Source organism: Dermacentor variabilis, chromosome 5 (genome assembly GCF_050947875.1).
Source record: "Dermacentor variabilis isolate Ectoservices chromosome 5, ASM5094787v1, whole genome shotgun sequence".
NCBI lineage: Eukaryota > Metazoa > Arthropoda > Arachnida > Ixodida > Ixodidae > Dermacentor > Dermacentor variabilis.
In genome coordinates, this window is record NC_134572.1 from 32,351,444 (window position 1) to 32,378,786 (window position 27,343).

Here is a 27,343-nt window from a genome sequence, read left to right on the forward strand (position 1 = left end):
TGCTTAGGGTCAACGTTACACGAGTTCTCTTGCTTGCATGGACGAGTAGGATTGCGGCGCGGTATATGCTGCCGCGACAAAAAGCCGGTATTTGACACTCTTACCTACAGTCGTCGCAGCATGATAAAACAAAATAAAACAAAAAATAACAGTGCAGCAATACGGGCTGTTCTGAAGTTGACAAAGAGATTATATTTTTTACCCGCCGTGGTTGCTTAGTGGCTGTGGTGTTGGGCTGCTAAGCACTAGTCGTGGGATCGAATCCCGACCACGGCGGCCGCATTTAGATGGGGGCGAAATGCGAAAACACCCGTGTACTTAGATTTAGGTCGCGTTAAAGAACTCCAGGTGGTCCAAATTTCCGGAGTCCCCCACTACGGCGTTCCTCATAATCAGAAAGTGGTTTTGGCACGTAAAACCCCATATTTTAATTTATTTAGATATTATTATTTCATATTTACATTCTAAACACATGTGTGCACCGCGTCTTGTTCACTACAGAATACTGCGAAGCTCTGTCCTGACGCTGAGCTGCGACTACGATCACAACCCGTGTGTCTCGTTCTGCCGGAGGATGTTCGAAAACCTCAAGACTAATTATGATGCCGCTTACCACATGTACGTACGTAGTTCTAGCCTTAAGTCAATAACTCAGGTCTCTATGTCTATTTGTTTGTCTGTTCGCATGCCTGCGTATATATATATATATATATATATATATATATATATATATATATATATATATATATATATATATGTGTGTGTGTGTGTGTGTGTGTGTGTGTGTGTGTGTGTGTGTGTGTGTGTGTGTGTGTGTGTGTGTGTGTGTGTGTGTGTGTGTGTGTGCATACGTACGTACGTATGTATGTGTGTATGTACTGTAAATACTGTATGTATGTATTTACATACATACAGCATACATACAGCTGCTATAAATAAATAAAATACGGTGTACCGCAAGGTAGCACTTTGGGACCAATACTTTTTGATATTTATGTCGCTGACTTGGGCAATTTGCAACTGAACTCCAAGATATTCCAATATGCAGATGACACCGTGCTTATTCTAGGTGCCGCCGAATATGAGAGAGGATGCACGCGCCTCCAAGAAGATGTACATAAAATCATGGAGGGGTTTGGGGAAAATTGTATTTTCGTCAATCCTCATAAAACCAAATTTTTATGTTTCAGAAATCCACATAACCATGTAAGCCTTGACCGACCCTTATACTTGCACAAATCTACCTGCGGCACTTGTGAATGTGTGCCCATGCAGCCTGATTCAGTGGTAAAATATTTAGGACTTTTTGTGGACGAGCCCCTAACTTGGAATAATCATGTGGAACACTTGCGCAAAAGGTTACCAACTATGGCAGCTTTAATTTATAATTTGCGTGGGAAATGTCCTCTCAATTTAAGAATTACAATATACAAAGCATTAGTGGAGTCTGTTTTGCGCTATGGAATAACGTTATATGGTACATGCTCAGAATACAAAAGGCAAACGATTAATAAGCTTATCAAACGAATAGTAAATAGTATATCTTATGGAACAGTCTTACACACGGCTTCTGCAAAAGAAAAATACTGTAAACTAGGCATACTCAAGGTAAGCTAAATGTTTCTGTTTTCAGTGGTTCTGCGACACTATATTTCAAGAGATTTCAGGGTAGCTGTCCACAAAGAAGTGACACTAAGGAAAACAGACAGGTACGTTAAGCCAAGAGTTTTCGCAAACTATGGAAAAAAGAACGAGGAACTATTATGTCCCAGCGGTATGTAATGATCTCAATGACGATTTATGCAATATTGCAAAAAGAAGAACACTGGTGAAAAAGATAAGAAAGTGGTGCTTAGAAACAATGCAAGAATGACAATTCTGTGTGGCTTTAGGGTCATGCTCCGTTCCATGTTTACTCTTACGTCATGTGTCTAGTCTACTTATCGCAGCTTGTCAAGTTATACTTGCTTTCATGTTTATCGATTCCTTTCTTTATATCTATTTTCTTTTCTTTATGTCGAGCTGGACGGGATCCTGCTATCTGGTCTTTGTGTTGTACATCATTGAGCCTTGTAACTGCTGATGTATCCACCAGCTGCCAGGTCAGCCGACAAGCCCTATGTGCTTAGGCTGACCAGCAGATTCATGCATGTGTATGAAAAAACGGGCGAATAAAACTGTATTGTATGTATGTATGTATGTATGTATGTATGTGTGTATGTATGTATGTATGTATGTATGTATGTATGTATGTATGTATGTATGTATGTATGTATGTATGTATGTATGTATGTATGTATGTATGTATGTATGTATGTATGTATGTATGTATGTATGTATGTATGTATGTATGTATGTATGTATGTATGTATGTATGTATGTATGTATGTATGTTGTGCAGTACTTTGCATCACGCTGTAATGTTAAGTTACCTGTGGCGAACTTCGTATATGCAACCGTCAGGTTCGGGACACTCAGCTGTAAGCCGAACGTGCAGGCGAAGCTGTCGCAGTCACTACTCACGACGACGAAGGCTTCGGTAGAAATGCACCGGCGTCCGCTCAATTTCGTGCAGGGTGCCGTACTCGTACCGTCCCATCGTGTTCTGCCAGGCCATCAAGCATGGGAACCAGAATGACTTCAACTTCTTGTGGAAACATTACGAGATGTCGCCCAACACCCAGGAGCGTGTGGTGCTGCTCAAGGCGCTGTCCTGTACCACGGATCTCAAGCTACTAGAGAGGTGAGACATTCGGCATAGAAATAAATGAATGAATCTTTAACAGCACAGGATTGCTCAAGGCCTTAATCATGTGAAGGAAAGGAAAGGAAATGTTCATGACTACGAATAATGACCCCGCAGGCCAGCTTCTACGGTAACATTCTATCGCGCAATTGGAGCGCTTCGATTGTCGCCTGCAGGGTACACCCATTCGTTAAAGGCCCCACTGCCTTGTATTGATCCCGGTTTCCATCAAGGCAAGAACACTTCCACAGTTCACAGCAATTGTCGAATGTCCAGGCGGCTGTCTGTAGAACGATACACACACATGGTGCGAACATCGCCGTCTGTGGGGATACCATCAAAGGAGCCCCTACGAAAGTGCCTCCATTTCGCCAGTAATTCCGCAGAGCAGAAGGCAATGCAGAGCTTTCTTGACGCGTTCGCTGACATTGTAAAGATACAATGGCAACCACATGCAACTTATTTCCGATGTCGCGCGGTTACTGCACCTCAATTACGGACGAAATGCTTAACAGTGCGTATTGCTTTAGTTTTTAACCGTATGGGAGCCGATGTTACACAGCCGTCAACTCAAATTTAATGAGGCACTGGCTTCGTTTGTGTATAGCTGCGTAAGCGCTAGAAAGAATTTCCACGTGTTTACTGCTTTCTTGTCCTACACAGTGTTCCGTTGTTCCTTCTTTCACCGCAGGCTGCTGCTGCAGTTGGTGAACAAGAACTCCGGCGTGGAGACGACGCAGAAGGCGGCGAACCTGCTTAACGCCATCTCAAGCACCAGCATATCGGGCAGCAAGAGTGTTATCCGATTCATGACCGACCACCAGGACGCCATGTTCAACCGGTATGATGTTACAACCGTGGTCACAGCCGGGCCCCGCTAAAATACGATGCTTGGCCTCAATTGGACTTGCGAAGTGTTTTCCCGTGAGGGGTTGGGGTCAGTGTGCAGGAGGAAAGGTGAATAAATTTTTCTCTCCGGAAAAGTCAGTCAAACCTCCGTGTGTCGAGCACGGGTTTGTAAATTTTCACTGCACGGAGAAGTTCTAGATACGTTCCATATAAAGTGAAACAGTGCCCACAACTCGGAACGAGCGATAGGCGACGCATCTGATGTGCAGCGCTTGTATCGTACGTGTCCGTGTTTTTTGCGCTATTTAATCGTGGTGTTGAGCCTATTCAACCATACAAGCTCCGAGTTTCCAGTTTCAAGCGGCATATGCCGTTAAACGGGTAAACACCCATCAATAAAGGTAAATTTGCAAACCGGTTTAATTTTCAAAACTTTGTTTTTGAACAGATTCAGTCTGAAGTATTGTGTATTATGCTGTTGCTGGTGTCTCAAAGAGTTCACGTGCCAGCGCTCACCTTTCACCCTACGGCTGCTTCGCAGGTTCGGTACGCTGCAAGGCCTTTTCGATTCCATCATGCAAACAATCGTGGACAACATTCGACATGAAAGCGAGCTCGAAAAGGTTCGTAGCGAGGACAAACATGGGAGCCAATCACGTGCGAACATGTCGTGCTTCTTATTACACATATGGCTTTTTGCTACAAGAAGAGGTAGTGGAGGTTAGTGATGTCACGAACGCCATATGGCTGTCCTATTCGCTGCCTTATACAGTATAAGTGGGAGATAAGCGGACTGAACTAATGCGAATCTTTCCATCGTGCGCGTTTGTTCATAGCTGCATTGCTTGACCTTTACCATGGATGTCCTGTACTTCACCATCACGGCAACCGCAATTGCGTCAATTCTCATGCAATCCAGCTACGACGTCATCTCTGGATGTTACTTTGAATGATATTCATTTAACCTGCGTAGTATATAGTATATTGTACTACACTAACCATAAAGATGTATATTCCATCATCAGGTGCCCAGTTACGTCAGCATGAATGCTTTCCTGCGGTCGCCTCCACCAATATCTCAATGTTGTAGACGCATTTGTGCTTACACTGATCACTGCTTTCTCCGCACGTACTATTTGCATTTATTTCGTTGTCATTCCTTTTTGAGCAAACTGAGGATAGTCCGCGAACGAGAACGTACCGTGAAAGCAACACTCTCTTTACGCAGCTTCACTCAATCTACGAGCGCACCCGAGACGTGCTACCAAGTGAGGAGGAGAAGGTGCAGCGCATGATACAGAACGCGCGCGAGCACATCCGCTGGACTACGTACTTCTACCGGGACGTCGAGTCGTGGCTCGACAAGCGCTTCGTCCTCACCCACCGGGAAAGAGAGCACGTGAAATAAATTGACAGACTAGGGTTTTGTCTATGTGGGTCTGGTTGATTATTTTCTGTGCGCTCACCGGGGTGAAAGCTCGGATCGCCGCAGCGCAAGCTCTGTCGATAACTGGACCATACAGGGGCGTGGAATGACTTGCGATACGGCCACAGCCATAAGGAATCATCTGACCATTTAGACAATGTCTTCCTTTGTGAGTTACTCTCCCTTTTCGGTATTGGGTATGTTTGGTACGTTCCAGCCGCTTTCGTGGGCCTGTCCCGGAGATAGTGCAGTCTAAACATATGGGCCGATCCCGATAGTGGTGCAGTCTAAAGCAGTTCCCGTGGGTGTGTGCCGTCTAAAAATATAAGCCGATCCCGAAGGTAGCGCCGACTAAAAATATGAACCTTTCCCGAAGACAGTGCAGTCAAAACATTTAGGCAGACCGACGCTCCCCGTACTACGCTCACGCGAGGGGTGACGCCGCAGAGATGCGCAGTGATTCCGCCCCAATATACATCGACTACCTAGAGGCTCAATCGCCTTTCAACTTTATTACAGCTGCCACGCAGTTTCACACGTTTGCGACGTGCGAGAAAGGGGCTGGTTTGGGACGCCTGTCTCCTCGCTCGTACACCTCCAGCCAATCAGCGGTGGCCCAAATGGACAATCGAGAATGTGGACTCTTACAGAATACCCCCAGGGCTGTTAAGGAAATGCTATAGCACGTATCTTGCTGCAAGAATGAGGACGAGCTTAAAGTGAGCAGTTGAAAATTGAAGCAGTTAACCACTTGGCGGTTTCGCAAAGTCACTGCCTGCCAGCGCTACAATTTATAGAATTTTATACAAAACTCGAGGGAACTATGAAGCTCGAATCACTCAGCAACCATGGGAATGATGGTTTGTACATGGACTGTCTAATGCTCGTGCTTGTGGCTTCAGATGTTCTTGTGACATTATTCTGGATGCTTTATCTTTCTAAATTTCCAAGTAATCATAGTTTTGTAAATGCGGCAAGTTAGTATAAGTCTTTGTGTCCATGCGTAATCATTACGTTTATAACACAATATGTTTTCATCATTGCCCGCCGTGGTTCCTTAGTGCTTATGGTGTCGGGATGTTAAGCACGAGGTCGCGGGATCTAAACCCTGCCACAGCAGCCGCATTTCAATGGGAGCGAAATGCAAAAACAACCGTGGTACTTAGATTTAAGTGCACGTTAAAGAACCCCAGGTGGTCGACATTTTTCGGTGTCCTCCACTACGGCGTGCCTCATAATCAGATCGTGGTTTTGGCATGCAAAACCGCATAATTTAATTTTTTTTGTCATCATTCCCCGTGATGTAACACCTGCAGCGCGGGTTGCAGTTTTAGCAGTAAAAATGTTCTAGCAACATTTTTTTTTTAGCGACGTGACAGACCAATTTGGTGTCATCATACCTAGCGACTTCGAAGGTTACTTGATTTGAAAACAGCCTTCTAGAACGCACTTAGGGACTTTATTATACAAAAGCTACTAGTAGGCCGCCGAAACTGGCTGTACGGTGCGGCACCAATTGTCATCACGTTGTTAAAAACATGACCTAGCGCATGTTGCACAATTTAGTTCTCCTTTCGCGAGTGCCAATCGCTAGAAAATTTGCAGGCATAACTTGGACCAAGATCGTTTTCGTGTTGAGAAAATTGTGTTACTCATGCTCTATTGAACCTTTCTTGATTTTTCACTTTACTACATGAAAGTAAGCGCAAAATTTCAGTTGCCATCATCCGTTGTTATTAAAATAGGTTAAGTAAAAGCCCTCTACACCCTGTTTATAAATTCACTGCTTAATGGACGAATGTAAAATGTTTCGGTAAATTCTTTACGCTTTGTTAGCCAAAATTATACTTCTCAAATCCACCTACACTATTCAAATTTAATCGATAGTTTTAGCGACAGCAATTTTGTAGGTAACTATGTGCCATTATCGTGATCACATACTCGCTCATGAGTGCCAAATTAAAGCAAAGTACGGCAAGGAAAGCAAGGAAATTACTAGAACACGAATAAGGGACCTTAAATACGAGCACGCAAGCGCGACATAATTGCGCTCTGAAAACGAAACCGGAATATTTTTTTCCCACTATGTTTTGCTACAACATAAATAACTATTGAAACAATGCAAATAGTAGGTTTTACTACAATTATTTACTTATATTTTTTATAGGCGCTACTTTTTGAGTGGACACTAGCAACGATGGTCTGTTTTTAGAGGCATCAGCGGAAACACATAAGGCAGATTATTGGTCTGGCAACGCTAGCACAATTTTTTCTTTTTGTCGTTGTTTGGCAGCGTGGTGTGCGCGTCGCTTCGAAAAGATGGCTAAGAAAAAGGTGATTTCGAAGAAAAAAGAGCATGGAAAGGCAAGTATTCCTGAACTGCTCGATAAACCATGCGTTTTTCGAACTATAATGTCAGACAGCCGCTTTACGCTTACAATGTTCCCACTAGCAACGGTTTAGTTTAGCTGCGCATTGTAAACACGTGATTCTCGACACTTGGCCTGTAGCTTGTAACCATTCTGATTACAAAACCTTCTAACGTATGATGACTCGTGGAATTGGTGTGAGCGTGACGTGTAATGTCATGTCTTTTGTTTATCTTTTTTAGCCCGGACAGGAACAGCAGAAGGAACAGAGACGTGGCGTCATCTACATCAAACACATCCCGCACGGGTTTTACGAAGAAGAAATGAAAAAGTATTTCTCACAGTTCGGTACGGTAACTAACCTGAGGCTGTCACGAAGTGGGAAGGTACGTTCAGAAAGTTGCGCGCGAAAGCTGCTTTTGATGTCGTTTCAATTCACGGTCGTCCTGTTGGTACAGTTTTTTTTTTTTTTGTTCCTGCGGGATTTGTTTGTGACGCTTTACAATCTCCTAAGTCTTTGAAACGCGAAAAACCTATACGCAAACCACCATTACCAGCTCGAATTCACGCTTCTACGTGTGTGGTCAGCTTCTGCATAACTTCTTTCTTGATGATGACAAAATGTATTTATTAAAGGATGGCGCGAAGGCCTATAATGGGGAATAGGAAGAGGAGGGGGGAGGCGTATTCAGAGCCGTCCTAGGAGCTGCGCGTCCTTGGCGAAAGCCAAGAGCGAGTCCAGAATGGCCCTGTCAGAATCCATCGATCCAGTTGCCGGTCTAATCCACTCCTCGTAGGACGACACTCGCACCGCCCTCAGGTGGTGGTCCCGCTGTTGAGCGTGTCGCTGGCACTCCCAAAACAGATGGGCTGCGGATGGCCGCGTAGCCATGTCGCAGTCAGGGCACCTGTGTGGCGTATGGAGCGCTTCTTGGTCCGCGGAGGCTGTGGGATGGCCGGGTTCCTGCGATGGAAGGGAGTTGGGAGACGGAGATGGAGGGCGTCTTTCCCGGCGTGGCCGGTACTGTCGCCATCGTTCCAGCACATCCGGTGTGAGGACGAAGCCGGAACGGAGCCTATGCAACAGCACCTGTCCCGACCTGGGAAGGCCCGCTGGAAGTGGGTCTGGGTCTGAGGGCACACTCGCACGGAGTTCCCTCTTGCGTCGGTTGGCTGCTGCTCTCAGAGCTCTGTCGGGGTCATACGGGGCTCCATTTGTCGTGTTGCCTGTGCTGGTTGTAAGGGCTTCTGAAGGATCCCGGGAGACGACGCGGTTGGAAAGAAGGGCGCGCGCCGCCTCGTGGGCTCTCTCATTTCCCTCGATGCCCTGGTGACCAGGGATCCAATGAAGTGTTGCAGTGACCCCGTGGGCTTCCGCGCGCCTGAAGGCCTGCTTGACGAGGAGTACTTCCGATGATGATGTGTGGCGCGACTTGCAGGCATGCAGCGCATACTGAGAGTCGGTGTATATATCGATGTGTTTTGCTTTGCATGGTGCTTGAAACTCTATCTAATGCCCAGGCTATTGCGCGGAGTTCAAGTTCCGTTGGGTCGTCAGCATCAGCAGTTGTAAAGGTAGAATGTGTCTCACAAGAACCCACTACGTGGTAGGCGACTGCTCCCTCGTTGGTGCGTGGGTCGAAAGCTGCGTCAGTGTACACTTGTTCATGGCTTGGCGGTGCGTCTGCCAATGTCTGCACATGACGCGCAGCGAATGCTGCCCGGCGGTGCGCATGTTGGGCACCCATGTTTCGGGGCGTTCGTGTAGTGTCGACGACAGCAATGTCATCCCACGGTGAGATGTCGGATGGCAGTTGTGGCAAAGTTGATATATCCTTTCCCATGTAGGCCAGTAGAGTCCTGCCTTGTCTGGTGTGCTTCAGGCGTTCCTCGTGTCCTGCCTTCGATGCTTCGATGGTTGCACGGAGGGTAGGCAACTTCGCATAGCGATGTAGCTCCTCGACACGTGTGTGTTTTGGGAGCCCTGTGATAACACGGAGAGCTGATCTGTGGAGTACCTCTAGCTGTGTCCAGTGCCGAGCAAGCAGGTCATAACAGCGCGCTTCGTATATCGCTCGGGATGTCAGCAAAGCACTAACAAGCTTTCGGCTTGTTAGTGCTTTGCTGACATCCTGAGCGATATACGGAGCGCGCTGTTATGACCTGCTTGCTCGGCACTGGACACAGCTAGAGGTACTCCACAGATCAGCTCTCCGTGTTATCACAGGGCTCCCAAAACTTCTTAAATGATTTCTTGCGTTTTCGTGATGCACGTCTTGGTGACCGGAACTTGTCCGAAGAGCAAGGTGGGACGAGCTGCTTCCCTCTTTGTATGCTGAAACGGAAGAATTGTTTGAAGTTCACAGACAATTCTATCAGTTCTAGTGTTTTATCTTCAATGGGATATCGTACCCACATACTTTTGTGGAAAATGCAGTATTTATACTATCTAGTTGTAGCTGTGTGTAATATCCTGCTTGTAGTGGCTGCATTCATGTGCAAAAAGTGTTATTAGCATGCTCGTTCAGCAGGTGTTTCTCACTGGGATCATGTGCTATTCTGCTAAGTCTTAAATCGCATCTCATCTTTGCATCAAGCTTGTAGCTATATGTTAGGGACAAATCTTCCTGCAGGCTGCACTGAGGCAGGTTAGGCAGATAGGCAGAGGCTTACCTCATGGGCAACTTGGGCAGCACAGCTGAAAGGGGGATTAACCCCCCATATGCAGAAATGTGTCTTAACTTACAGCCCATGCTTGACTTGGTCAAGATAACACCCAAGATGAATGCACAGAAACAAAGGCAATGAGTACCTTGGGCACGTTCCTGCCCGGCGTTACCTTGACCAAGTCAAGCATGGGTTTCAAGTTAATGCACATTTCTTAATACTGGGCTAGGCATTCAGAAAGGTCACACAGGCTGCAAAAGACTAGATGTGAAGAGGGAAAAAATAGCACTGAATATCAACTGAATTTTACAGCGTAAGCTGTTATGAGCGTAATCCAGTAGTCATTTCAGTTGGTGATGTCTGTCGCCAGGAATGAGAAAAAGTACCTAGTTCCAGCCTGTATTGTACCCGGGCCCTTCGCTCAGGAATCAGCTACTCTATCACTGCACCATGCTAGTGCTTGCTAGCTGCTGCGGAAACATGCCTTATACAGGCATCCTAGCACCTGAGCAGTCACGCAATGTGAGATGTACGTTGCATAGCGTCGATATGTGGAAACATTGCATTGCAGTTCCATTGTATTCCACCAGCTGTCACAACACGTAGCAGTTGCATTGTATCCTGCCACATGTCAAGGGATGGGACGTGCACCGCATAGACTAAATACCTGTGTTTACTCTTCGGTACATGCTATGCCACCTTCTCACAAGGTACGAACCGCGTCTGAATAAGACGATTGAGCAGCGAGCGGCACAAGTCGCAGCTTGCCGTTGACATCAAGCAGACACTTCAATTTTTTCTCGTGAAAACAACGCAAAGAGACTTACAAAGACCCTCTAGTGCATGCTGCTGAAAATGCAGCCCAACAGATTTGCCATCAAGGCCCTTACGCAGTGTGTGCAAGAAGACCTTGACATGTTGTTTCCAAACACAATGCAGCTCTCCACGCACCAGGTCTTGTTTGGCCTTTGTATTTATAAAAAACAAAGTACCCGTAGGGCCGCACTACTATGTCCATGACCTACTTTTCATATCATAAAGCATACCTGAGTGCATTTCAATGAATGTCTGCAAACTAATACACCTACTTTCCATATACATACTCAGTACTTGCAGTTACCATTCATGATGGTCTCCTATGGAGCTGCTCCTTCAGCTCGCACTGTGACTGTGCTGCGCAGGCCTGTGACTTTTTTTTATTAAGGGGGGACGCGGGTCTTGAAATCGCGAAAAATGGTCAAAAATGGCGATTTTCAAAAATTGCGTTTTTGAAGTCTTTAATGTCCCAACTATGTCTCTACAAAATATTATGGCTCAATTCCTACTCGAAGTATAAAAAAAACGGCAATTTAGAAACGTCGGTGAGCCGAAATTGAACGCCAAGCGCGAATGTTTGCCTCATTTTCAAGCTGCCGTAGCTCCGCGCGACGCGAACCGATCGGCGCCATCTTGGTCTCGTTTGAAAGCTGGTTTCCCGCTCTCCATTCTGGCGCCCCTCGGCACGCTGTAGACTCTCGTGCAGCGGAGCGATCGGCACCCGTTCTCAAGCGGGAAATCGTCGCGAGACAGCCGCTGATTGGGTGAAACGGGCGCCTCCTCGAGGGCAGCCCTCTGATTGGCCGTGACGCATGCTTCGCCTGCCGCGGGCCGCGTTGTTCGACTACTTCGCGTCGTCTGCTCTCGCCTGCACGCACGTCATTTTTCGCGCTCCTCTTTCTTTCCTAGTATTTTTCGTTCTGCCTTTCTCTTTATCGTTCTTGTATATATTTTGGCTATTGAGTCGCTTCTTTTAACCACAAATTTTTTGCTTTTGCGTGCCTGGTGTCTTTGTTCCGCGTGTCACGATGGCGCGAGACGCGCGCTTGAAAGCAAGCACGCGAAAAGCAGTCAGCAAAAAGACACGCGCATGCAATAAGATGAGCGCTACATCGTCGACAACTACAGCTTCGGTGATGCCGCAAGCTGCTGTGCCCTTGGTGGATGCGGCCGGACTGAGCTCGCCAACAACAGCTTCGCCGGAGGACGCGGCTGAACAAACCCCATCGACGCTAGCTTCGCCGGTGGACGCGGCTGGACAGTGCCGATCGGTGTCAACTTCGGTGTTACCGCAAGTCTCTGCAGTGCCGGTGGATGCGCCTGGACTAAGCCCGTCGAAAATACCAACTTTTGAGACGCTGCAAGTCGCTGCGGATTCCGTGTCGTCGGAAGCGGCCGAGCCGGCTGACCGAAGCCTAACGTCGACTTCGGCGTTTCCGCACGCCGCTTCGGTGCCGACGGACGCGGCTGAACCGAGCTCGCGTGCTCAACGCTTCGACATGGTGTTTTTCACGGAGGCGGAGTGCGCGGGGCGCGAAAAAATACGCAGACAGCATTAAAACTTCATTGGCAAAGAATTCCGCGACTTTCCGCAAGTTCGAGCTAATAATGAACGTCGGCACAGGAAGTGAAGACGACGATCGCGGCACAGAGTACATCATCATTGATCTCTGCGTGCTAAAGAAGCTGTTTGCGTCCTCAAGCTGCAGCAAATGTGGGATGGCCACTCTCCAACTCGCAAAGTGCAGTGAGAGAGAGCAGTGAGAGAACCAGCAGAGCTGTTGCAGCACAGCTTGGTTACAGTCCTGGGAGCTACCTCATTCGTAGGAGCCTTGAAAAAGATAAACAGAGGCTCTGCAGGTCTGATAAAAGTCACACCAATGCTGAAAAGATGAAGAAGAGGATGGCCAAGAAGCACATGCCTGACAGAACCCAGCACTACTGCCCAGGACTTTTGTGAATGTGTGGCAGATTCAAAGAAAATAGCAAGTGACTTTCTGAGCTTTTTTTTTGTCAAGTGCCAATGCAATACAGAAGTTTTCACAATCTTTACATGAACAGATTTCTGTGAGTTTGGTGTTATTGTGTTCAGTAATGACTGGGCTGCATGCTAAAGCATTAAATTTTTCCATGTGATAGGTAAACAAAAGTGGTAGAGTCAGCAAAACTTTGAATGCAATTTTCTCAGCTTTGCTTTTTCGATCAAATGCCTTTGCCTTACAGAACTTTTCATAATGTTTGCATCAACTGATTTTATTGAATTAGGTATCATTTTTTTCAGTAAGACCTCAGCTACATCCTAAAGCTTTCCATTTTTCATTAAACCCAATAGACTAGCAATTAAGTCAGATGTAAGCTAATTACTCCCACATTGTTTTTTTCTTCCTACTTTGTTATTCATTCATGACCTATATGACGACTTTTTAAAAATTTCTTTAGCTTTAGGATGTGCAGTGGGCCCTTGAAAATGACAGCTATTCTTTAAAACTAGTTTTTTTAATTAAGAAATTATCATAATGGCCCGTAAGAAAAGACCTATGTGGGATAAATTATTTTGCAATATCTTCATTTCTAGATGAGATATATAAAATCTGAATATATATTTGGGATCAGCATTCAAAGATATATCTGCATGCCAATTTTCAGAAAGATATGTTAAGAAATAAAAAAAAAGTTTTCAAGACCCTCATCCCCCCTTAATGATAGGAAACCACATTAAGGGCTTTGCCAGACTTTGTGGCAATAAATAAATGTGCAACGCATCAACAAAACAGACAGGCTATGATATCTATAGAAATAATATTTCTTTGATGGGGCAATACTTGGCTGGCTTATACAAGACTCTGGTTCTTTGTCAATATGATACACTTCAATAACCTCCCTCATGTTTTGATGGCAATGCCTGCACAATATTCCAGTATTCTCAAATAAAGGAACAGACTCGTTTTCTTGCCTATAACCATAAGTGAGATATTGCATTATTTTTGCTGCATTCTTGTTTTAATTAAGGCACACAACGCATTGCACAGTCTGACCAGCATATGTATGTTCACTTGATAAGGATATTTTATGCACAACACCCACACATGAAAGGGTACAAACTGTCAAAGCAGTATGAACCAACGCGAACTTGCCCAAATTTCGATACTGCTGCTACAGGGAAGAGGTTCATGGGCCACAAGGGGACCTCCCTTATCCCAACATGGACTGTTAGCCTGAACTAATTTCTCCTAAATTACTGAGTGCTTGCTTTAAGTTTCAGTGCAGCACGTAGGTCGGTGCCGGCTAGGCTCAAGTTATCAGGCCTTTTCAGAAGTTTGTGTGGAAGGCTACAGTAGACTGCACCCAGTATGGGAGCAGCATTGCAGAGGTCTACTTTTGTGCCCCGTAACAGTACTTCTCATTGCACACAGAGTGTCTGTAGCGTGCATCATCAGCTGAGTTACATGCTAACAAATTACACAAAATTCGCAAGGTTCTGTGAGAAATGGGTAATCAGCTGCGGCATATTGTAGAACTAATATTTTGCAAACATATGATGTGGACAGTGACTCCGGATAGCCTTTATATCACCAGGATAGTGCTGTGTTCTTGACTGATCATTTTAATAGAAGCTTTCACTTTCACACAACATGGTGTCCAGTGGGGCACATCACTGGAGCGATGGCCATTCTGCCCAGTGGCTTAGTCAGCATTCACAGCATACCTTAAAATGACCGTTGCAGAATATGGGCACTAGGTTTTGTAAATGTGACTTGTTGCTTTTCTCTGATAGGCTGTTGCTGCATTTGTATCAGTGATTGTCTTTCTCTGGCATGGCAAGTTGAGGACGTGTGCCGTAGTTCCTTACTACTTCAATATTGTTGACGGCTTATTATTATCAACTCTCATGCTACACGGGCCTGTGCGCTAGCATGACATTGGCCATAAAGCCACATAGTGATTAACAGCCAATGACAAGCATGCCATCTCAGACCTGGGTTATAAGTTCATTTTGTTTTAGTCATGGTGTATTTTGAGAGGTGCACTTTTGAGACTGTAAATATGGCTGTGATGTATTTTTTCTATATTTTGTGCACAACATGAAAAAAGGAAAAAAAGAGAACACTGCATGCAAGAAGCTGTTTCTAAATCTTGCTTAAGTAGCAAAGGCTGTTTGAATAGTGAAACTTTTGAATTGAGTATGAATATCAGAAAAAAATGACCGAATATCAAATATTCTCTGTTCTTTTCTTTTAAAACATCACTGCCCCTTCCAGTCCGTGAAGGTCATCGAACAGTGAAGCTGTGTTAGTTACACGGAGTGTTATACCATGCAAGTCAAACTTCGCAAGCAGTCTATATTGTAAATTTTTTGTTTCACCATTCTTTCACCTCATTTTTGCTTTTGCATGCTTAGCGTGGTGAGCATGCTCTTTAGGAGTGGTCTTTTTTTTTTTTTGCGGTTCTCCCAGTGTTTTCTTTTTCTTGCACGGGAGGCAGGCCCTACAACGATGAGCCCGTTCACAAGCCAGCTCTCGCTGACGCTCGCAGTAGGCAGCTTCTTCCTCAGGAGTACACACTCCTTGTGGTCTTCCCATAGTTGTAGCTGGGATGGAATGTACGGAACCACTAATCGAAAGCTCCATATATTGTGCACAAGGCCCACCACTGGAGATGTGGGCGCTGCAATCGTTATGACGATTCGTTGGATTGGTTTGACGATTTATGTTTTTGTGTTTCTTAATGAGGATACACACACATTTGGCTGTGACGGAAAGAACAACGTCAGTGACGGTATGCCCACAGTCCGCCGTTGTCGCTTGCGTTCAGTGTCTAGAGTTTGCTCGGTGACGTGGTTAGCAGCATCCACCTGACATTGCTGCTTGCGTTTCTTCAAAATTAAATCTGTCCATGACGTAAAACAATAAATGGCTCATACCCACGTAAACGCGACTTACCCATTCTGATGACAAAAGAAAAGTGAAATTCTACGCTGGAATTACAAGCGGCAACAGAGCCAGCTGTGGAAGAAGACTGCGACGAACGTGGGAGCAGTGGCGCGGGCGTGTTCACGCAGTAGCGCCGAGGGATGTCAATGAGTCATCTGTGGAAGAATATGTTCGAGCCTGTGCTGATGATGTTAGTTTTAGCGAAGTCTGACGACGGCACAGGGTCTGCATGAATAGCTTCTCTGTAAAAGGAGTAAGAAGCTTGATGGAGTTTGTTTGGCAACAGAAAGGCTTCTTTACATTACTATTAGGTATATGTAAGGCCATTAACGACTGGATTCCGGTCAGCTGAGGAGCTTGTAAATAAAAAAAACAAAAAACAAAGTATGATCATATCTGGTGCACGATGACAGTGGCAGTAGCGAAAAAGGAAATAGCATGTTCTAGATGCATGTAGTAGATTGTAGTGCAGGTTGAATGCGCTAAGGGCAATACTACAGCATCCTGCACAGTTTTGGAGGAATTGAACCATGGCGAGCTTTGTCTAAACAGACAGCAAATTCATAGGCTGCCTAAGGCAAGACATGCTTACTCACCTGCTAGAAACTATTATGTAAATGTATGTATGTAACTGGTCTGTTCCATGTGTTTGTTCACAAATTGGATCATCTGCACAACTGTGGTTCTCCTGCACCGTTATTCAGACAAGTCACCATTTGTATATATCTCCCTCCCTGTAGGCTGCCAGAACTGCTGTTGTTCCTTATACGTAGTATTCAAATGAAAGAAACGAAAAGTGAATTCTTGAATCAAATAGCAAAGAATATTCTATTAGTATTCTAAATTTCTAATATTTGTGCACCCCATAAATTGCAGATTAATAATTTAAAGGGTAACTAAGTAACCAATCCAGCTAACTAATCAGAATAGAAGGTGCTGGCAGATTCCTAGACAATGTACAGTTAGTTTCCCCTTTTGTGTTCCTTATCTTGTTGCAAGGCTACTGAGAAACCTTTGATGTTTGCAGAAAGGAAAAAGTTGAATTTTTGTAAAATGTTCTTGTGCTCACTGACTTTCATGTATTTTCATTTGCAGACTGGTGGCAGCCGTGGCTATGCATTTATTGAGTTTCTGTCTGAAGATGTTGCCAAGATTGTGGCTGACACCATGGATGGTTATCTCTTCTTCAACAAGATAATGAAATGTGAGCTGAATTTGTGGGCGCACTTCAAATGAAGTTTCCGCTCTTTACGGTACACAGAATGCACATGAATGTTCTAGCTTTATTGGTAGTTTATGGTGGCTGATATCAAGAGTTTTTGTTGTGCCAACAGATGTCTAAAGGGTCCTTGAAACAATTTTTCATTGTAAGAATGAACTGCATTGTACTCTAAAGAAGCCAAAAATTGAACTTGGCAATGTTGTTGAAAACTGTTACTTCTCCACAGCAGCTCAAACACAGGAAAAATGTTTTAAAATTCAGTAAGTGGAAGTTTTGTCTTCAGGTTCTGTTCTAATAATTGACCTCTTGCTGTGAAATTTACTCAGAGTTTTGAAAGGATATATTTTATCTGTCTAAACTGATTTAGTGCTCCTCTCTAGTTGTCCTTTTAAAAGAAGATATAACTTTGCTCTGCTGGATAAAGGTTAGAATTTCTTTTTTCAGCTGATGGTAACACTGAATCACAAAGTGATTTTTAGTGGCCTAAATTTATATGTTTCGTGTTTTGCTGCTGCTGCTGCAGGCAGCGTGGTACCTAGGGAGCATGTGCACGAGGGCCTGTTCCGGCACTTCCGCTACCCGTTCCCGCTGCGCAAGGAGGTGGTGCGCACTGTCCACAACCGCCGTCGCACGGCTGAATCCGAGAAGCGCAGTGCCCATCGCCGCTTGGCCACCTTGGAGCGGACTAGGGCTCAGCTGCGCAAGATGGGAGTACGCTGTGACTTTGTCCCTGAGGTGAGCAACCACCTGCCTACAGTCGTCCTCTGATAATTCAGACACCAATAATTCGGGCTTGCTTAATTGAACAAATCCGTGGCACCGCCACTGGCCCCATAGAAATTTCGGACACCTTGCAGTTTGCTGTGCGATAATTTGACTGCATGGCTGCATGCTAATTTGGCCGTGGAGTCTAGCAGAAATAGGGATATTTTAGTATTGATCCGTTGCCGGAATAGTCAGCTATGTCATCAGCGCCTCCTTGAAATCGAAACTAGTGAAGCCTAGCTGATCTATTAGTCACCCAAACCGCAAGACAAGCCAAGCCACTAAGTTGTAAAGATTGAATTTGTGATTTGCATAGCTTGTTGTATGAGTTTCATTCCATGCGTCCACCAGTTGCTAACTTACATGGTGAATTGCTACAAGGTGCTCGGTGATTTCTTGGACCTCTTTCAACTAATGCCAATTCCACCCTCGATGTCTGCGCCGATGAGGTTGGCAAGGGAAGCGCTGGACAATGACTGTTGCAAGGAAATACGTGATCACTCAACTATTGCATCGCAATCAACTTTTGGTATGTTGCCAGGAGATGAAGATTCGATGGATGCAGTGAGTGTATTTGTATGCCGACAACATGACAATGGTTGAGATGCGAGCCAAGATTTTGTACTGATAACTTATCATCCACTATTCATGGCTGGCTGATGCTGTTGATAACGCGGGTGAGCCAATGTCTGACGCAGCGTAAGAAGTGTGAAAAGAAAATCGCTACGAAATCCTTACAAAATTGCAATCATGGACTGTCTTGGCGAAAGGCAAACACATATGTGCGCAATCAGCGCTTTTACAAAGTTTGGCCGTATTGTTGGACAATAATATTCAGATACACTTTCACAATATTTTGTATGGTTAGCACTGGATATGTCGACGGGTGACAGCATTTCTAGCACTGCGATAAGACAATTCCGAAAACGCCTGCGTGCGTATTTATGAAATAAATATGGAAAGTGAATCGGGATCGTCATTGGAAATGCCTAAAGAAGAGATGTTGAGTGAATGCTCGCACTGCTGGGCTGACTCTAATTGCTGTCACTCTTGGACGACTGTGCTAACTTTTGCTGTGGTTTAACTAAGCTGGACGGCGTCGGCCATGCAAGCAGGAGCCTCGAAGGAAAGAACTTCACTTGTTGGGATCCGTTTCGAGACTTGTTTTTTTACAAAAGGCAGATCGAAGAAAGGAGAAAGGAAAGAGAGAAGAAACACAAAGTTCACGTTCTCTTTTTGCCGCACCGACGCCTTCGGGGGCGCCGGCAGCTCACACTTAGTAGGCGGTTCGCCGAAAAGCCGGTGGAATGGGTCAGGTTGCGGGTAGAGGCGCCGGCCGGGACGTGGTGCAATGGTGTGCCCCTTGTCCGTTCGCCGGCTCCCTCTCTCTCTCTTGCTTCGTCGGGTCCCCAACCACGGGTGCAACAATATATGGTGGTCATTTGCGACTTTCAACAACCTCCCCCGCAATGAGCGCCGGCTCATTTCTGGCCACCATTGTTTGCGCAGGCTGGCACCTCGCTGAGCTCGATAGGGTACAAGGCTTGTATGGGTCGTCGCAGTTCCCTTTGGTTCGGGAGAAGGATCTTGCAAGCATGTATTCAGCGTCTCTTCCAGGAAAGGTTTACAAAACACGACACATTTTCCACATCTGGTGAGGAGCCTGATCATTCCTGAGGAGAACTATGTCTCCCTCACCGATGCCTCTTCCTCTGCCTGGCTTTGTGACATGAGCTGAGCGAAGCTGCAGTAGGTATTCGCGTCTCCACCGTTGCTAGAATGAGTCAACAAGCCCAGCCCGTCGCCTCCATTGTGTCTCTCTTGTCGATTTGATTTCGGTGGTTTCTAGGAAGGGAGGCAAGCTCGTTAGCCTGTGACCAACTAGGAAATGGGCTGGAATCAAGGGCATAGGCTCCCCCACGTCCGGAAAGACGAAAGTCAACGGACGAGAATTTACGGCAGCCTCGACTTGGGTTAGAACCATGGAGAGGCTGTCACGGTTAAGGCAGCTCCTTCCGAGCACTCTGCGAAGGGTAGCCTTCACTGTTCTCACCATTCTCTCCCAAAAGCCACCCCACCACGCCGCTCTTTCAACAATAAATTTCCAACTAATACTGCACGCACTAAAGAAGGACTAGACCTTGCTTCCCTTTATGGCGTGAAGCATCTAGTTCAGATCTCTAGGTGGGAGTGATATCTGCCAAAATTGAGGAAGCTGTTGGCACCATTTATCCCATATCTCATTTAAATCTGAAGGAAGCCTTTCGTCCCATGCTGTACCCCGCTCCCAGATGTTCTGGAACATTATCTTCGCAGTGATGGTAATGGCCGAGAGAAAGCCAAATGGGTCGAAAAGGTGCGCTGAGGCCTGTAATTGGAATCACTTCGCATCCTGCTGACTTGCCAAAAATACAATCAGGTCGGGCATCTTAAGAACGAATTCATCTGTGTCAGGCCTCCACTCCATACCGAGAATATTTGTTGGGCCCAGCTCCGGTAGAGCTTTTTGGGCGCTTTCAGTCTTGGCAAACGATGCAATCAGTTCTGGGTGGTTTTATCGCCGTTTCCTGAGGTTCATACCTCCAATCTTGGGTATAGACGGCCATTCCCTGATTATGCGCTCTGCCTCTTCTACACTATCAGCACCAGTAACAAAGTCGTCTACATGCAGGTTTTCACTCAGGATCTTAGCAGTGCGAGGAAATTTCTTCTATAGCATTTTGAGATGAGGATGCAATGTAGCTGCGAGGAGGAACGGGCTACAAGTAGCGCCGAATGGCTGGTGTCATACGGTACTCTTTGACTGGAGGGAGCGCGTCACCCTGCCTTGGTGTACTTTGATACCACAGAAAGCGGACGGTGTCGTGCTCACTCTCTGCAAGCTTGATTTGAAGAAAAGCCTTTTCTATATCGGATGTTATGACCACATTATACGCTCGGAATCGAATCAGGATGTCCACTAGGCTTCAATTTAGATTAGGTCCTGTGAAGAGGACGTCATTCAGTGCTCCAAAGCAGCTTTCCCGCTGCTTTGGAGGAGGCATCGAATACAACTCTCAACTTGGTTGTTTTGCTACCAGGCCGGACAACACCTAGGTGTGGCATGTAGTAAATGGGCCTCAGCAGGGACTCGCCCAGTTCGTTCGCTTCCTCGGCATGTCCAGCTTGCAGGTAGTTCCTGATCGCCTGATCGTAGTCTGGAATAGTTTCTTCATGTCGCAGCAGCTTAGCCGTTAATGAGTGAAGTCTGTGCGATGCTATGCTCTTATTGTCTGTCAAGTCTGACGCGTTCTCTTTCGATGGGAGAGCTACTTGGTACTACCAATCTTCTGGGTGATAGTTTCTTCAAAGGCCCCACGAACGTTGTCATCTTTGGCAGTCAGCTGTGCATCGTCGATGATACCAAGGTGCTCCAGCTCCCAGAATGACCTCAGTTGACGAGAAATTACGTTGGGTGCTGTGGTGCTGCGCTGATGGGCTGACTCTAATTGCTGTCACTCATGGACGACTGTGCTAACTTTTGCTGTGGTTTAACTAAGCTGGACGGCGTCAGCCATGCACGCAGGAGCCTCGAAGGAAAAAACTTCACTCATTGGGATCCGTTTCGAGACTGGTTTATTTACAAAAGACCAATCGAAGAGAGGAGAAAGGAAAGAGAGAAGAAACACAAAGTCCACGTTCTCTGTTGGCCGCACTGACGCCTTTGTCCCTGTCGGGGGCACTGGCAGCTCACATTCAGTAGGCGGTTCGCCGAAAAGCCAGTGGAACGGATCAGGTTGCGGGTAGAGGCGCCGGCTGGGACGTGGTGCAGTGGGGCGTCCCTCGTCCGTTCACCGGCTCCCTCTCTCTCTCTCTTGCGTCGTAGGGCACCCAACCACCGGTGCAACAGCGTATGGTGGTCGTTTGCGACTTTCAACAGATGTGTCACGCCAAGCGCACTAAACAACGATGAGCTCAGTGACAGAGGCAGTGGGAGTTGACTGATGAAGATGTCGCCAAGTGATTGTGCCTGTAGCAACAAAGACAATCCATGGCGTTGAATTGTGCGAACTAAACTGCCAAAGACTGACAGAAGTGATTGGAGAACAAAAGATTGCGAAGTGTGCCAAGTGTGCTGCCATAACAAATGAACAGCAACAAGCCCTAGCTGCAGACGTTGCATACCTGTATCGCAAAGCCGAGGAACATCTGTCTTTGGCAACAGGCTGCAAAGGCCAGCTTCAAGCTTGACTTCATGGACAACCAGTTTGGCTTTGCGTGTTTTGTATGTGATAGACTGGCACAAAAAGGACTTGGACTGCATTGTGGCCTCCATGTGTGCGATCTTGGCTCTGGCCTTTCCTGACATGATCTTCGTTTAAGGTGTGTAGAATGTGTAAGCCTTCGCTTCCCCACACTAAAGTGCCTTTGTACTCTGTGAGCAATGAGTATAAATATCCGGTCAAGCCTGCTCACCTCCCTCCACTCAAGTGTATAGCAGCGCGCATGATTTTCCCTCGCATACCCTTCATCCAAGTGTGAAAGCTGCTCTACAACACTGGCCATTAGGGTTTGAAACCACAGAATGGTCTTTGTGCAAGTCTGCAATCCTCCTGTGTCCACCAAGTAATCCTGTGTGCATTATGCAACCCAGTGTACTTGACTATGCGTATCGTGTGCAATAAAACAGTTTAACAGTGACATTGCAACTGCAAAGGATTTGATTAGCAACCGGTCAAACAACAGCCTACCAATGCCTAACTTGGTGCAAGAAAATGGCTAAGTTGGCCCAAGAAAAATGTGCGCAGCTTGCATTAGTGGTGCAAGGCTGGAGTCAACAGTGGAGCTTGTCATCACCTAGATTTTACGTGCCTTGCCTAAGTTTGTAGGTTTTGCGAGGTTATGCTAGGTTTTGCAAAGTTGTTAGTAGGCTTGGCTAAGTTTTTTCTAGTTACTGCGCGGTTATGCTAGGTTTTGCTAAGTTGTCGTGACGGGCTTCACGCTGGAAGTTTTCGAGCAGTCGCAGGCTGGGATCGCTTTCTCAGAGACGTCGAGCATTCAGGCACCAACTCTCGCATCCTCTGGCCTTAAACTCTGGATCCTCGACTCGGCATCTCCTCTTCTCAGCCACAACTTCGGCGCGGTGTTCCGTATCAGCTCGGCGGTGACGCATCGCTTCTCACTTGGCAGTACGGCGCTCTTCGTGGTAAGCCGCTTCTTCAGGCGTCCGGACTTTCTGCGGTCTTCCTATGGCAGTGGCATGTACGCATGGAGTAAAAGAGACGAGAGGTGTGTCGCTGCACTGGCTGTTGCAAAGTTTACTTTCCTGTAACGTCACGACTATGCCCTACGCGCATGGGGTGCGAGGAGGTTACGTGGCTCGGTGCTCTCATAGGTGGTTGCTGCACAACGCGAGCTGGCTCACAGCTGGGCTGAGTTTTCTGGTAACGCTCCATGGTGGAACTAAAGCTTAAACAGCTCTGCTGTTACAAATGTGCTTTCACACGGTATTCCGTGGTAGGTGCAGCCAAACCACCTGTAATTTATTTTTTCTTCACTGATGACGCTTTTGTAGGGAAGACCACGCCTTGCTTTGAAGCAGTGGAGCCAGCCACGGGAAGCCTGAAACCCATCGATGCCCAGAAAAAGCACCATCTTGTTGGCTTTTTCTTGTAAAACATTACCATCAATGTTCGTGCCAGCCACAATCACCATTAAACTATATTAATAGAGCTTCCTCCACTCTAACGTAGTGGGCTGTCTTTGTCTCTTTTGCTTCTGCACTGAAGAGCACATTCTTCATTATTTGATCGCGTTGTCCAACGATTGTGCACAATGTTGAGAGTGCGAGGTTCAGCTTTTTTGGTATTGTCATCCACCTTTTGTAATATGTCCAACTTCTCTTGAAGGGAGAGGGCTTACCGCTTGCAAGGCATCATTGTTTGCTAGTGGGTACCTGCTGAAACAGCACAGCTATCACACGGCACAGTGTACGGATGCAAACACAAAGAATAAAGAAAAAATTTGGACTACACTTAAGGCTTCGCCTTTAGGAGTGGAATGTGATAGCATTCAAAGATCCCTGACTGCTTCTCATGCTTCCTGGCAACTGCAGCTTATGTAACCCTAATGTTTACTGGGAAACGCTGTTGGCAAACGCCATGCACAAAGGTGAGCTTCCTGGTAGAAACATGGCCTCTTGCGTGGGCCAGGATGTGGCGGAGGCGAGCGCCATCTGGAGGTGTTGCAAGGAACTGGGTGTGCTGCATTATGGCCTTTGAGATTTGCACGCCAGCAGGAGCCATGGCTGCTCTATGAATGGTAGAAACGCTGGAAAAGGGGTTTGTTTTTTGAGTTTCCGCATAACAGAATTGTGTTTTCTCGTATACTGTAAAACCCCGTTAAACTGTCAGTAAAACCTCATTAAACTGTACCCGCTTAAACAGTAGTAGTAAAGTCGAATCCCCAACTCAGGGGCCATTGATCATAATGCGTTTTGTATCCGCATAAACCATACCAGCTTAATGCGTAAGTATCGGTTAACCTGTAGCGTTTCCACTTTTCGGCGTGCAGTCACAGCGGTGCATCTCCCCATTGGGCAGCCCGTCAGAACAACAAGCCTCAGAGATCGGAACAACGGCATGCAATAGCCCTGTGCGTTTGCACTTGAAGCCACATCAATATCATTTCAGCGTCACGGAAGCAAGGACTCGCGTCATGCCGAAGCTCAGATAAAGAAACACAGGATGCTCAGCATAGAAGAAAAATTGGACATCATTCATGCTATCGAATGTGGCACAAAGAAGTCAGCACTGGCACACGAGAGGGATCTGCCATGGTGTGTGGCATTTGGAATTCGAAGTTGTTTATAAGCTCTATTTTATCATTTTTCTGGTGTATTTTACCTTGAGAAATGCAATTCAGTAACTTTCTTGTGCTACATGGAGGGCCTGCATGGTGGGTATGCATGGTTTGAAATCATTTTTGTCGAAACAACGGTCGACGCTGGATGTGGGGCGCAGAATTTTCTGCGACACGGTGCCTTTTACGCTATCGCATCAAAGAGCAGCATGGCTGGCATAGCCAATCCCAGCCCTTTCCAAGACCTACATCTGTGCTCGAAAAGTGAAGGCGCAACTAGGAGGTGAGGCTGGCAACCTGTGCAACGCTGCATGGTCATTCAGCTGAACTGACAGCCGCTGCTGCTGTCCGCTGCTGCTGTCCGCTTCTGCACCGCCGCTCACAACTTCTGCATCTTCCTGGCTCGGGGGTCGGTGGAACGTCTTCGGCAGCTGCATGGGTGGCCGCATTTATTCGCATCAAACACCACGAAACGAAAATGGGAATTCTAGCACATTGTACTCTAATGGAACTTCATAGGGGCCAACAAAAATTTGTATCACCCTGAAATTTGTACGAGCCATAATGTTATCGCCAAGATTATGCTTTTTACTAAAGATAGTGAAATATTACTTTCGTTCATGTTCCTTGAGGTGCTTCTTTGAATTTGCACATGAGAATTCTCACAAATTGTAGGAGCAATCATTACTGCTAGACATTCATTCAAAACTAAAGTTATCAGGCTATCATTTTATGTATCACAGTACACGTTGCGTCCGCTATGTTTTGAAGTAACATGTTAAAATATAAATGCACTGAAAATGAGCCATTTCTAAGAGCCATAAAATTAAGAAGTTTTGAACAAGTAGGCCATTTTATTGCCATATCCACCTTTTTTCTCCCAATTTTTAAAAGTTTTTGGTTGATACTAATTTCGGGTGATATGAATTTTTGCGCTGTCCCAAGAGATTTGTATCGTTGAGACTGTACCGTACTTTCAACTAGAATATTGAACAGCTGTTGTACAGAGAAGTTGCTGCAAACTTGTATGTATAGGAGCTACTGCATATTGTAAGTAATCATGTGTTTGTGGAAGAATGAGACCAATATTTATTGCAGTACCACTTGTTAACTAAATGTTGAAAATACAGAGGTTAATGAATAGCAGAGCATGAAACAAGTGCCTTCAGGCATGTATGAAATTAATAAGAAGAGCACAATGGCTGCCCATAGCAATGCATGCAGATGTGAAGCCCTTTGTCTAGATACATATACAGTAGAACCCCGCTGTTACGTTCCTCACTGCTGCGTTTTCCCGGCTGCTACGTCGTTTTCATCCGGTCCCGGCATAGCTTCCATAGGATCCAATGTATAAGGAACCCCGCTGTTACGTAGTAGCTTTGAAAACGTTCCCGCATGATACGTCGCAACTTAGCACCCTGAACCCACCTGGGCTAAAGTAGGCAACGCGCTTCAACCGCCATTTTGGCTTTTGACGAGTTATGGCCAGGCATGGCCAGGCTTGGCTATAGAACTGGCTGCAAGAAGCCGCACGCCAGTTCGAGAGGCCGCCACTAAGTGGCCATTCGTGAAAAATGCTCTCACTATCATCACTGTGATTACGGTCACCGCGTCGTTTTGGGATGGGTCGACTCACGGAGGAAGGAAACTCGGGAGAGGCGGAGAGGCCCACACGTCACTCTTTGTGAAGCTAAAAAGAAGCCGGAAGTTGGCGTTGCTCCGCCTATCGGGCCAGCTCTCCTCTCTTGTTTATGTTTCTCGCGAAACCACGCCGCGCCGCGCGCAACCGGACTGCTCGGACGTGCGCGCTCCGCAGCAATACTAAACAATCGTTAGCACGTTAGCGTGGCTACGCCAAATAGGGCAAAATTTCCCGCGGATGTTCCTTCGTTCGTTGCCATTGCCGTGGCGCGGTGACGACGAGGAGCACGAGCCGTATGATGCCGGGGAGTTGCCAAATCCTAGCTTTGGAGAAGCCGTCGCGGCTCTGCACCTCCTCTGCAGGTACGTCACACCTCACAGCGATGCTGACAGCAATGTGGCCTTCCAGTTTACTGAGAAACGTGTGGTGGTTTCTAGCGAATGAAAGAAACGGCAAGCCACCATTCTGGAATTTTTTAACTCCTAAGCGCACAACTGTAGACAAATAAATTGTCTATAGTTGAAGCTGCACTTTTTTCATTCATTTTCGGAGCTTTCCTCACTGTTGCGTTTTCCCGGCTGTTACGTTTTTTTTCCCCGGTCCGGTGAAAAACGTATGAACGGGGTTCCACTGTAGATACAGTACCAATACGCTAAGTGTAAATTTGGAAGCGTTAACAAGTCTGTTTGTGGAACCATATCACACTGAAGGAGCACATCCTGTATCAGCCATTTTTCTGTGGCTATATGAAATAGGGAGATAGATAGAAATCAGAGTTTGGAGGTATCAAAATTAGTGTATCAGAAACGGTGCGTTAGGCTTTATGGGGTTTAATTAAAACAGGCTCAAAGCTATGTGCAATGATTGAATTATGGTGTGAACACACATGCTCCCTTGTAACCTGGATTTTTTGGTTGGACATGCATTTTTGCATGAAAGCACATGTCAACGCTGACACCTGGGAGTGTTTTCTGTATCAGCCACTTTTCTGTAGCTATATCAGATAGGGAGGTAAGGTCTGTGTATATGCAAGTGTAGAATTGAGGTGTGAGCCTACCTGCTTTCATGTA

The 27,343-nt window shown here is 46.2% G+C and overlaps 2 protein-coding genes across 2 annotated transcripts in view; both read left to right on the forward strand.

Moving 5' to 3' along the window:
- The window catches only part of LOC142583489 (aminopeptidase N-like), a 41,198-nt gene extending 36,193 nt beyond the window's left edge, over window positions 1–5,005 (forward strand). The window contains exons 20-24 of the mRNA XM_075693976.1: window positions 502–618; window positions 2,576–2,743; window positions 3,438–3,587; window positions 4,137–4,218; window positions 4,824–5,005. Of these exons, the coding sequence (XP_075550091.1) occupies window positions 502–618; window positions 2,576–2,743; window positions 3,438–3,587; window positions 4,137–4,218; window positions 4,824–5,003 (697 nt within the window). The 3' untranslated portion in view covers window positions 5,004–5,005. The remainder of the gene's footprint in view (window positions 1–501; window positions 619–2,575; window positions 2,744–3,437; window positions 3,588–4,136; window positions 4,219–4,823) is intronic.
- Window positions 5,006–7,280: 2,275 nt separating this feature from the next.
- LOC142582413 (MKI67 FHA domain-interacting nucleolar phosphoprotein-like) overlaps window positions 7,281–27,343 on the forward strand; it is a 29,545-nt gene continuing 9,482 nt past the window's right edge. Inside the window, exons 1-4 of the mRNA XM_075692106.1 lie at window positions 7,281–7,385; window positions 7,633–7,776; window positions 16,900–17,008; window positions 17,550–17,761. Coding sequence (XP_075548221.1) covers window positions 7,341–7,385; window positions 7,633–7,776; window positions 16,900–17,008; window positions 17,550–17,761 — 510 coding nt within the window. The 5' untranslated portion in view covers window positions 7,281–7,340. The remainder of the gene's footprint in view (window positions 7,386–7,632; window positions 7,777–16,899; window positions 17,009–17,549; window positions 17,762–27,343) is intronic.